Source organism: Vipera ursinii, assembly GCF_947247035.1.
Source record: "Vipera ursinii genome assembly, chromosome: 2".
Taxonomy (NCBI): Eukaryota; Metazoa; Chordata; class Lepidosauria; order Squamata; family Viperidae; genus Vipera; species Vipera ursinii.
The window spans coordinates 191,384,209-191,397,379 of NC_139513.1; the positions used below are offsets into that span (position 1 = coordinate 191,384,209).

General features: G+C 37.2%; 1 protein-coding gene across 3 annotated transcripts in view; it reads right to left on the reverse strand.

Moving 5' to 3' along the window:
- ATN1 (atrophin 1) overlaps positions 1-13,171 on the reverse strand; it is a 39,129-nt gene that overhangs the window by 10,314 nt on the left and 15,644 nt on the right. For all 3 annotated transcript variants that reach the window (XM_083354603.1, XM_083354604.1, XM_083354602.1), the window contains exons 2-4: positions 3,133-3,328; positions 872-1,009; positions 422-535 (exon numbers count right to left, since the gene is read on the reverse strand). In XM_083354603.1, the coding sequence (XP_083210729.1) occupies positions 422-535; positions 872-1,009; positions 3,133-3,210 (330 nt within the window). In that variant the 5' untranslated portion in view covers positions 3,211-3,328. The remainder of the gene's footprint in view (positions 1-421; positions 536-871; positions 1,010-3,132; positions 3,329-13,171) is intronic.

Here is a 13,171-nt window from a genome sequence, read left to right on the forward strand (position 1 = left end):
GCAATTAGGTATAGGAAATGCTGCCCCTTTTGTGTGTGAATAATCAGCTGTCTTGATAAGGAATGGAAAATATAACCACAACTGTCAAATATCATGATAGACCAGAGGTGAATATTTAACAGAATAACAAGAGTTGGAAGGAACCTTGGAGGTCATCTAGTTCAACCCCCTGCTCAGGCAGGAAACCCTATACCATTTCAGACAAGTGGTTGCCCAGTCTCTTATTTAAAACTTCCAGTATTGGAGTATCCACAACTTCTGGAGGCAGGTAGTTCCACCGACTAATTGTTCTGTCAGGAAATTTCTCCTTTTTTCTAGGTCGGTTCTTGGCTAGATGAGCTTAGGAAAACAATAATTCTGGGGATGTTTGGAGCTAAGCCATCCTGAGGAAGAAGAGTTGTAGGGAAAAAAAAAAGCCTACTTCTGTTTTAGTTTTCTTTGCAGCATTGGTATCCTCTCCTTCGCTCTCTGAAATCTCCTCTGATCGACTTTGCTTGCTTCCTTTAGGAGCCATTGATTCTTCCACACGACCTTTCTGCAAGACAAATGGACACGGGAAGGGACATATCGCAGAGCAAAAAAAAAGTAAATATCATTTCTTTCAACGTTAAATTTTGTGTTTAGCTGCAGAAAATGTGACATAATTCACAGGCAAGTAAGGTTAACTGAATCACGCAGGAGATTCCAGTATTGCACAGATTAATGTCCTGGCCGAGAAAGTATCAGACCGCTAAACACCCAATCGGATTTAGGGCAGATTAGGCAACTGATGGTGGAGGTTATGTGGATTAACAAATAAACAATAATTCCCTTAAAGAGGAAGGACCTTTAAACTCTAATAAATGTTCTTGCAAACAGCTGAAAATTCTACCTTGGTAGTTTGTCGCGATTTCTCAGCTTTGCCATCACTGCTGGAGGTACTGACGCCACCAGGAGATGCTCGACCCCGTGTTCTGAGCTCCTCTCGGGGCCCCGGAGTCTCCTTCTTTCGACCACTCCTCATTGACATCTTTGGAGAAAACAGGCCATTATTTTATTTCAGGTTTTTACACCTCCTTTCCATTCTTCCCTGTCTCCTGGCCTGAACTTCTCTGCCTCTTCTCAGTTTGGATTTTCATCATGCATAGAGCTATCCCCCGCCCCAAATATCTCTATATCTGGATTCAAAATCTCCAGGTAGGACAACTCAATCAATCTCATTGTCTACAATGATTTTGTCTTTACAGATGTTCGCCTAAAGTATTGCTTGCCAGTTGAGGCAAGGGAAAGACTTCACATTAAGCATAAATAATAGCAAAATACTGTGCATTTCATGCGGTGTGCATTTAAAATAAAAATATCTGAATGGAACTTTGCAGCTCTGGGGTGTATAAAAAAAGTGCAAACTGTCTTACAAACAACCACTTCTTCTCATTACATTCTTTCTACTGATTCAGTGTGGGAGAACAATTTGCTGTCGTACATTTGTTTTCCCTCTGCCATAGTGAAATACAACAAGGGGTCTGCTAAATTAAGCACGGATGATTACCATCCGTGTACGGTTATTTCCTGGTTATGCTGTCTTAGTAAAACTGCAAAACCAGTATGCTGTTAGGTACCTAGTGCTACAGCTGATAGGCTTGGAAGTTTAAGTTGTATAGGTTAGCTTAAAGTAATGAAAAGGACAAATTATCTTAGATTGTCTGTTTTAATCAGATTTAAACTGATGATAATCCTTAAAGGTCTGGTTTTGATCCTGTATGGTTCATGAAACTTGCTCATGGCAGAAAAACTTTTCTACTCCTGCTCTTCTTTCCTTGTATAGAATCTAACAATATCTGTCTAGACATGTTCTAGATGTACCTTAAGGGAGATCCTCCAACCTGGCCAATCCATGAATTGCAGAATTTTTGCCAGTGTCTAGAAACCAAATGGCAAGATCTTCAAAAATATTTGAGGATGATTAAAGCATCCATTCATTAATTGGTGGAACCCAATGTTTGTTCATAGAATAGACACAGTAGAAATTCAAGGACATATTACTTTCCTTTTGAAGGTAATTTTGGCTCAGGTTTACTAATACAAGATAAAAGGAATAAGATTTTTTTTAAAAAAAAACCTTTCCCTCAAGGAGTGATTAATAATTCTTTTTATGGAATGGCTAAGTAGCATTACTTTATACTGAACCTTGTGCAGTGTGTCTTTTGTTATATTAAATTTGCAGTTATTGTAGAACTCCAAAGATGAATTATTACTTAATCAAAATTCTGTAACTACAGTATAAATAAAATAGTAGTTTTATTTTCTTACTACTTTTCTACTGCTATTCTCAAGATGACAGAGACAAGACACTTCAATGCTTATTTCCATCTGGACCCCGTAAATCACTAAGAATCAAATATAAACATGTTAATCCAGAAAGCCTCGAAACTTTTATTCACTTGGAAAAACTCATCCACTATGTTTTCATGATTGAACCACGGCAATCCACACCCCAGCCTCTTTACTGTTTCAGGTACAGATGGTCCTCGACTTACAACAGTTCCTTTCGTGACCATTCAAAGTTACAATGGCACTGAAAAAAGTAACTTATGATCATTTTTCACACTTACCACCGTTGCAGCATCCCTTATGGTCACATGATCAAAATTCAGAGGCTTGGAACTGATTCATATTTATGAAAATTGCAGCATTCTGGGGTCATGTGATCCCCTTTTGCCACCTTCTGACAAACATCAATGGGTAAGCCAGATTCACTTAACAACCGTGTTACTAACTTAATTACAGTGATTCACTTAACAACTGTGGCAAGAAAAATCATAACATAGGCCAAAATTCCCTTAACAAGTGTCTCACTTAGCAACAAAAAATGTGAGCTTATTTGTGGTCATTAAATCGAGGACTACCTGTACTCATGAATGAAATGTTCACACTTCAATAGCTCCCCAATTATTTAAATTTAGGAATCCCAAGACATTCCTAAAGATCGCCAATACTTCTATATAATGCTTCTGTTGTTTTCTAAATGTATTCACTCTCGGTGTTGCCAACAAGTGGCCATCAGGTCTAACTCCAGGGACTTTTATTTTCTTAATAAAATAAAGCTCTTTTTATTCTTATTATATTTTCTTATTTTTATTTCGCCCCACTTACAGAATCTTTATTCTGTCGAGTCTTCATTCTTTTGGGTGTAGGGTCCCCATTCTCCTTCGTCCGGGTGGATGAAAACATTAACTTTAGTGCCTTTTCCCTTGAGGGATTGAGGTAAGAGCCTCAAATAATTACACTCCTCAGAAAAACTAGTCAGCAAGAAACCTTATCCAGGTATGCAATGAGTTCCGGACAATTTCTAAAACAGAGAATATGGTTGGGGCGGGGAAAGAAGTTAGAAAATGTTATATGAATTAGACTCAGACTGTTCCAATAAAACTATTTAAAACTTAAAAGTGCACATTAGATGGCATACTAAAGCTACTCTCTGAAGTATCACCAATTTACATATCTCCACAATAATGGAGGAAAAGCAGAATATTTATTTATTTAGAATTCATTTTCTCCAGAACTGATAACATTATTAATGGCTTAAAATACCGAGAGATGCTGACACTTTTATTATGATTGTTTCTGCATGTTTATTTTGCAGCTTTTATGATAATAGCTATTTGCAGTCTAATTATATTGTCTTGTTCAATATCCTTCTCAATATAGAATTTCAGTACAAAGTAGCTTTAATATTTGTTTAATCCATGTTACACATAACCTTGTAAATTCCTAAATAACCTTGACTCCATCAACAAACACCATGTTGGTGCTGTGACAGAGAAAACACAACATGGAACATAAGAAGGATAGGGTTGGAAGGGACCTTGGAGGTCATCTAGTCCAACCTCCTGCTCAAGGACACCCTACGTCATTCCAACATATGGCTTTCCAAGCTCTTCTTGAAAACCTGCAGATGGAGGACCTACAACTGCAGAAGGCAAGCTATTCCACTGATTGATTGTTCTTACTCTCACAAAGTTTCTCCTTAGTTCTAACTCTAGGTTGGATCTTCCACCCGTTACTTCTTGTCCTGCCCTTAAGTGCTTTGGAGAATAGACTGACCTCCTCTTCTCTGTGTCAGCCCCTCAAGCATTAGAAGATACTATCTTCTACCCCTTGTCCTTCTCTCTGTTAGACTAGACATACCTAGTTCCCTCAGCCATTTGTTGTGTGGTTTAGCCTGGGATTCCTTATTATCCTTGTTGCTCTTCTCAGGACTCTTTCTAAGGTATCAACATCTTTTTTTGTATCATCTAGATTCTAGACCAAAACTAGACATAGTAATCCAAGTGTGTCCTCAGTAGTGCAGTATAAATATTAACTTGGTTCAACTTTATTGACATTCAATTTGTTCGTATGTATCTCAAAAAAATAAAAAAAAAGAAAGCAAGCTTTTGTAACCATTTGCAGGATCTGGGCTTGCACAAACCCCCGCCACTGGTGCCTCTTTTCAGCCTCTTTTCTTTAATCTGACGGTGAGATATGATGCAATTAAGTACCATTTTACATGGTATGAGAAGTGCTGCCTATGTGGCTTGGATCAAGTCCACCTATAGCAACGAAGCCATTTAAAATGGCTATTTGTGAACCTTCAGTTAGCCTAATACAGTATTAGTCAGTTACCTCAATATTTTTACTGTCAGCCAAAGAGTGTCGGTTGGCAGGGACTAGAAGATGGGCTTTTTCCACATTGGCCCCTGCTCTATGGAACATCCTCCCATATAGATAGATAGATAGATAGATAGATAGATAGATAGATAGGTAGGTAGGTAGGTAGGTAGGTAGGTAGATAGATAGATAGATAGATAGATAGATAGATAGATAGATAGATAGATATGGGACGCGGTGGTTCAGTGGGTTAAGACGCTGAGCTTGTTGATCAGAAGGTTGGCAGTTTGGCGGGTCGAATCCCGAGTGCCGTGTGACAGAGTGAGCACCTGTTACATGTCCCAGCTTCTGCCAACCTAGCAGTTCTAAAGCACGTAAAAAAAATGCAAGTAGAAAAATAGGGACCACTACGGTGGGAAGGTAACAGCGTTCCATGCGCCTTTGGCGTCTAGTCATGCCGGCCACATGACCACGGAGACGTCCTCGGACAAGAGCTGGCTCTTCGGCTTTGAAACGGAGATGAGCACTGGCCCCTAGAGTCGGAAACGACTAGCACGCATGTGCGGGGGAACCTTTACGTGTGTGTGTGTGTGTGTGTGTGTGTGTGTGTGTGTGTGTGTGTGTATGTGTATGATGTTTCTATTATTTTAAAGTGTTTTAGTATTTTCACTGTAATATATATTTTTGATTTGTAAGCCATTGACTAAGAGGAAGGGAGGGAGGGAGGGAGGGGAGGGGAGGGGAGGGGAAGGGAAAGGAAAGGAAAGGAAAGGAAAGGAAAGGAAAGGAAAGGAAAGGAAAGGAAAGGAAAGGAAAGGAAAGGAAAGGAAAGGAAAGGAAAGGAAAGGAAAGGAAAGGAAAGGAAAGGAAAGGAAAGGAAAGGAAAGGTAAGGAAAGGAAAGGAAAGGAAAGGAAAGAGATTAGAGAGAAAGAAAGATTTGGGCTTTATTTCCCAGTGCCAATGTAGTTTGTGCTGAGGTTTCATGTGACTTGGAAAATATCAAATTTAGCCATTTAGCTATGAGATCATACACAACAGAAAGAAGATTTACAATACCCAAGTGGAAACTGTATTCTCTTTGAGGATACATAATTTATCTATTTGACTAAAATTGACTTTTCCTACTTGGTACAACAGCTTAAAATCTGCTATTTTACAATGACAAAGAAAATAAGCTAAAGAAGGAAGAAGCTATGAGAAGAGTATGGACACATAAAACTCAGCCTAATTAGATTTTGTTGAGGTTGAAGACTAAAAGATCAAGCCCAAGGTTTCCACTTGTGGTTTTTAAAGGAGGGTTGAATGAGGACAGTGGTAATATAAAACTGTCCAGGATGGAATTTCTAAGCACAAAAAGACTCAGCAATTAGGATGTTTGTGCAAGACAATGATAATACTCATATGGAGCTGAAATCTGATTGTTTCCCAACAAAGAATGAATGAATGAACCTTTATCGTCAAAGTACAACTTGTAATATTCAAGCATTAGCCTTATATAACAAGTTCAATTATGTACTGTAACTTATTTCTAAGAGTAATTATAATCAGTGCCAACAAAGGATATCTAAGATGGAGAAAATACAGAATGGTAAATTCTGAAAACAAATGTTAATATTACAGAGTAATCACAATTCTGCTGAAGTCAGTAGAGGCAGGGCAAAATTCTAGTAACATTAACCCCTATAGTGGCAATAATTTTATTAGGCCAATGGAAATTTTACACAAAGTGGCAAGCTTTCAACTGGCAAAATGTTAAAAGTCCAGACAACAGTCATATCAGATGAAAAATTTGTACTTTGAAACAACGTATTTATCGAATAATCTTACTTCATTATTACTGTATATTCTAAAATACAGATTAAAATACAGAACTTATGGACTTGATTACCGACTCTTTTATTCTCGTAAGGATTTTGGAACATACATTTCTATCCGCCTCTTCTTCTTTTTTTTAATTCTGATAACACAATTAAGGAAACAGGGCTTATCAGTAGAATCCTGAAAAATATTTATTATTTTTTGTGGAAGAAGTCATTTTAAAAGAGGAATATTGCTCATTTAAGTATGAAACTTTTATTATTGATCCTCAATATTTTACAAACTAAGAGATCTCCAAATAACCCAATAGGCAAGGTTATTATACAATAAGAAATTCTCCTGTACAAGGGTCACTGGAGTCAAACAAGAGCACAATAGTTCTCTTATTAATATAGCTTGCACCAAAAAATGTCCAACTGAATTCATAAGCATGTTCTAATATCAACTGGCTGGGAAAGGAAGCCTGGGAGATTTAAAATAGAAAGATAGCACAAATTTATTCCTTTAAAAATTAATCTGAGGGTGGCCCACTCTTTAATTTACTATTTCTAGCCTGTCTGTCTTGCTCACACGGCCCTTTGAAGGAAATACCACCAAACTCAATTACCGTACATTTAAGTAAACATGCATAAGCCTATGCATTAAGAATGATTCACTTGCACCAGGCAAAACATTAAGAGATGAAAACAAGTACAGATTGTACACAACAGCATGCTACCTGTAGTACTCAGCAAAAAAAATGTGGACGGCTAAGCATTTCATGCTCCCTCCTACTCCAAATTTCTTTTCATATTAAAAATATGCACCCTCAAATATTAAACACAGGGTTAGAAAGATGGCATAAAGTTCCATTTCTAATATTAATTTTATTTCTTATAACTTACAAGACACCTTTTCAACGTAGCATTGAAAAGCTTTCCAGTCAAATTCTCCAGTTAATTTTTTTCATATAGAGTACTGTGTAAAATCATAGGCAATTGCATACACTTCTGTGGGACTTTTGTTTCTACACAGTAACTCAGTAACAATGATGCACGCTAGAATATATGCTGGTGTGCTCTCCTCGCTTTGAAATGTTTCTCCATGTTATGCAACACCATTTCAGTGCAAACGTGGTTGGCCTGGCAGAAGCAAATAAGCATTAATATATGACAGAGACTCTTCTAACTTTAGTAGCTATGAGGTGCAATATCCCTGAGACAAGATTTATCTGTACCACAAATTCATTTGGAAGGTTAACTTATTTATGACATGGAATGGATATGATAATAGTGAGCTATCCTGGAGATAGTATCAAATCTGTCAGGATTATAAAAATAATATACAGTAACAACAATGAGCACTCTAAACAAGTGCAGGTAGTCTTCAACTTACAACAGGCACTGAAAAAAGTAACTTATGACTGTTTTTCACACTTATGACCACTGCAGCATCCCCATGGTCACATGATCAAAATTCAGATGCTTGGCATCTGGTTCATATTTATGACATATTAATTCCTGGGGTCATATAATCAGCTTTTGTGACCTTCTGACAAGCGAAGTCAATGGGGGAAGCCAGATTCACTTAACAACTATGTTACTAACTTAATAATTGCCATGGTTCACTTAACAACTGTGGCAAGAAAAGTCATAAAACAGAGCACAACTCACTTAAATGTTTCACTTAGCAACATACATTTTGAACTCAATTGTCGTAAGTTGAGGACTACCTTTAAGGTCTTTGTCAAGTCAAATTCAACTTCTAGGAATATGTCCATATTGTTTTCCTTGCAACAATTTGAAACTGGGGATTTTTAGTTTTATTTTTTTACTGCCAAGTTAATCTAAAGGTCTCCTGGCGGTCTCCTGTTCAAGTATTAGCAAAGTCTAACCCTCCTTTGAAATTGGTCAAGATAGTTTCAAAAGAATATTATTTCATTATTTTAGGAATAATTTCTAATTGTGAAATTTAGCTTATTCTGCAAGTCCTATTTTAATACTAAATATTAAAACTGCTTCAGTATTAGTTCAAGAGACACCTCAATGCTTTAAATCCATGAAAGCAAATCTGAATAGAATTTTACATTTTAATAGCAAATTCATTATAACTGTAATTACAAGCCCTTTGAGGTCCCAAGAATCACTGACATTACCGATATAAGAGAATACTAGTGTCTCAGGGTTAAATTGTGGGATCCTTGGTGTTGTCTGTGTTTGGTTATTTATCTGCAGATGTTTCATTATCAAACTAGGTAACATCATTAGTAGTAGCAAGGAATTATAATGAAACATCTGTAAGAAAAATGCTCCAGGAAACCTTTTCAACAGGAACAGAAATCTATTTCAAGACAATGTGCCCAGGTTTTAAGCCTCCACAATTATGGTATACCACTGCAGAAATTCTCTGGTGGATATAGGTAAGGCAGGCATCATGAGCCACAGAAACAAGAATGTGTGTATGAGCCGACACAGATCAGATAGCACAGATGGGTTTCATATCACAATTCAGCACAGAACCATTAGATTAGAGTAGCTGATTAAATATAATCAGTATGGAAACTATTAATAAAGTAGGATTTGAGGACTTCATTTGAAAACATGTAGTTGCTGCCTTCACTTTGTGTTAAAACAAGTATGTTATTTTACACATTCATAGATGAAGTTATAGGAGTGCTATACAATATGTGTGCTTTCTGAGGCCAAAATTGCAGGACAATGACAGATCTGAGTTTATAAATGCAGACTACCATATTTTCTTGAAAGTAAGAATGGTATAATTGCAAAACTGGGGTCCAATAGTGAAAATAATTTTTGTTGGAAAGAAAGAGTTGTGGAAAACCAAACTACACAAGAAACATGAGTGTCAGAATCCATTTATATTTCATTTCTAACTATCTCCTCTGAGCTAACCCCAAATCTCATCTCCCCCTGGATTCTGCCATTCCCAAGGGGGAGGGGGAACAGGCATGGAGCTTTATGGCTTTCACTTCCTCCCTTAAATGTAACCTTTGTTTATTCCACCTGCCTGCTATCCATCACAAAATAATCAATTGCTTTCTCACTAGGCATTCCCTCTCATCACACGGGCAACTAGGAAAGGGAGTGGAAAAGGGAGGAATGAAACTCTCTGGAATCTGGTTTGTTTCTCCGAATGAAGCGTGAGGAGGATGAAAATGATTCTGTTGCAAACGGACTGTTATCTCTCCTCTCCCACGATGGGCTTACCACCTGGAGCTTGGCTGATCCGGAACCGAATGAACTGTGGGGTGGGGTTTGCTTGGGGACACTTTAAAAATATCAATCTGTGAGGGGATTCCTCAGATCCTGTCTAATGTCAGAACCCACTTCAGCCCACATCTTAAGAAAGAAGGACTCTTGGAGACAAGATTTTCCAAGCAGGAACTTTTACTAAGAAATAGGAGATAGCAGGCATAATAGACAGGATCTGAGGAATCCCCTCACAGATCGATATTTTTAAAGTGTCCCCAAGCAAACTCCACCCCACAGTTCATTCAGTTCCAGATCAGCCAAGCTCCAGGTGGTAAGCCCATCATGGGAGAGGAGAGATAACAGTCCGTTTGCAGCAGGATCATTTCCACCCCGCTCACACTTCATTCAGAGAAACAAACCAGATTCCGGAGAGTTTCAAACTGGGATCCAATAGTGGAAATATTTTTTGTTGGAAAGATGTGGGAAACCAAACTGCACAAAAAACATGAGGGATGAATTAATTACACCCTCCATTCATTCTAGTATGGAGACAAACTGATTCTTATTTTGGGGGGTGGCCTAAGCCTAAAGAGATGCTGGGCTTAGCAAAAAGATTTGGGACAATGAATGTACCAGATAACCAAGATCAAAATGGCAGTTTGTGATCCAACAAACTGTAAGCCCTAATAAGCAGGCATGGTACATAGAATGAAGGCTACTGCTAAGTTTGTAAGCCGCCCTGAGTCTTCGGAGAAGGGCGGGATATAAATGGGATAAAAAAAATGTATAAAGACAATTATTTTAGAAATGGGAAATTCAAATAGTGTTCTTTCATCTTAAACTCAGTGTAAATTATTTGGTTTTTATATACCTTTCCCACATAGAGTGAAACACATAATATCTAAAGGATTTCTATTTATTTCACAGGACAGGAAGGCCTGGAGGAACCTTGTCCATGGGGCTGTGATGGGTCGGACACGACTTCGCAACTAACATTAACATTTATTTCACCTCAACAATTATGCAAACTTCCTCTTGTATTCAGCTGTTTCAATTTTTTCTGCCTCTTTTTTTTGCTTAAAATCTGTTTATTATATATTTAAAAATGTATCTGAAATAAACCGGAATTCCAATTATTATCTGTGTTATGGAGTTCGCTGGGTGACCTTGAGGAAGTAACTGTTCTCCTTAGTCTAAATTATATGATTGTTTGGAGAATAAAATTATATATTCTGCTTTCAGCTCCATATGTAATAAGTAAAATAATGTTACATCATTTTTGTATTTAATTTATAAATTGTATGTAATACTATTTTTAGAATGACTTTGAGACTATGATTTTCATATTGTTTTAATAGATGTCTTAAGAGGTTCAAGGACTCTTATAAGATGTTAGGAAGAAATAATAATGCCACAATAATACCCTTTTTCCTTTCAAGTAGCCATCATGCCATACACAATAAAGATACTAAGAAGAAAAAATTATAAATTTGAGACAAAAGCATTTCTTTAGAAATTGAAAAAAATACAGAAAACACTAAAAAGCACCACTAGACTTAAAAATCTAAAGGAAAATAAATAAGATTTATTTCTAAGTCAACTTTTGTGGAATTCTTTTCCCAAAAGGAAATGAACCTCTGCTATAGTATAATTGGAATAATAAAAAATAATAATACGGTAGTGGCTAATATGGTACTGAAAAGTCTTCTGGGGCCTTCATTAGGTTTTGCCTTCTCTGGAATAATTTTTCTTGTGTTAATGTTTTTAAATACAGGGATACCTTGAATGTTATTGCGCTTTGCTTTATTGTGCTTTGCAGTTACTGTATTTTTTTTAACAAGATCTTCCACTACCAAAAATATTGACTCATTGAAGTCTCAGATGATGATTAGCATTTTTTTTAGCAATAAAGTATTTTTTAATTAAGGCACGAACATTTTTAGATATAATGCTACTGCACATTTAAGACTGCATTATAGTAAAAGCATAACTTTTATATGCACTGGAAAAGTAAAAAAATGTGTGACTCACTTTATTGCAATAGTTTATTGCGATATTCAGTTTACTGCAATATTCAGTTTATTGCGGTGGGTTGGAACCAAACATGCAATATCTCTGAGCTATGCCTGTATTAAACCAGAGCATTCACTGCCTACCCTGAAAAAGGATAATTATATTCTTATTCTGATATTCATAATACAAAATCTTCACTTATATATGGCACTTATTTATCTACAGCAGTTTATTCTAGGGCCTCAGACAACTGAGTTCCTTCTTCCAAATTGTGTCCCATGGTCTAAACTACTATAAAGATTCTAATGACTGAGGTGTAATATATATAAAAGGTACAGTTTGACACAAATGTAACCAAGTGTGCTGAGACCCATCTTACTAATACAAATTTCATGGCTGAGCATAAATTTAAAAAACCCTCCCTATTTACGATCCTGTAATTCTTTAATTCGATGTAGAATCAGGGTGACTGGATGGAGCTGAGCATTTACTGGCTGCAAAGGAAATATATCTGCTGCAAATTCTGTGTGGCATCAGGAATGGCTGGGCATGAATGGCACCTCAAAGTCCTTCAACCTATTTGGGGACAGTTAAAAGCAATGTTTCAAGAAAGGTCACCAGGAGAGAGATAAATTATCCAACAAAGTAGGACCCAGCAGTGAAAAACTTCCCCCCCCCACAGTCTTCTGTAGACAATTTGTTATTCTTCATCCTTCGCTATTTCTCAAGAACTTGTGTTGTTCTTGGGTGAAGGGGGGGAGTGGCCAACAGAGAGACAGATAAAATAAAATAAAACATTTATAGGAAATTCAGCAAACTTGCCTTTTTTTTAGAGACTAAGAAAAAGAAACGTTTTTTCACTCCCCCCACCCCCCCAAAAACTAACAACCCTGTGGGATACACTAGGCTGACAGCACACAACTTGCTCAAAAGCACCAAGTTAGCTTTCATCGTTGAGGACAGGCTTCATTCATCCTGAATCTCTGAGGTACCCACCCATTCAACACTGACTTCTATAAACATTTCAGCTCATTTATACAACAGACATTCTTCAAGAAGTATACTATGTCCGATGAAGTAAACATGCACACTTCCAAAATTACTGGAAATCTAGGCATACTCTTCTTCGGTCTTACTTCTTAAAGCCCTCTTGGAGGACAAACGAACAATAGGAACTACTCAGTGACAAGACATATGGGAGGAAAAGGAATCCTTACTCATGAAGAACCTGAGATGAAGAACAAATCCACTTGGTCTTCTTAACAAAGCCTTTGGTCTGCAGAAAAATATGGTTTATTCTAATACAGCCCACATTTCTGTTCTTGAACAAACCTCAGAAAGGAGACCAGAACATCTTCTAGAATCTAGATCAGGGGTCTTCAAACTCGGCCCTTTTATGACTCGTGGACTTCAACTCCCAGAATTCCTCAGCCAGGCACACTGACTGAGGAATTCTGGGAGTTGAAGTCCACGAGTCATAAAAGGGCCGAGTTTGAAGACCCCTGATCTAGATGGTTTG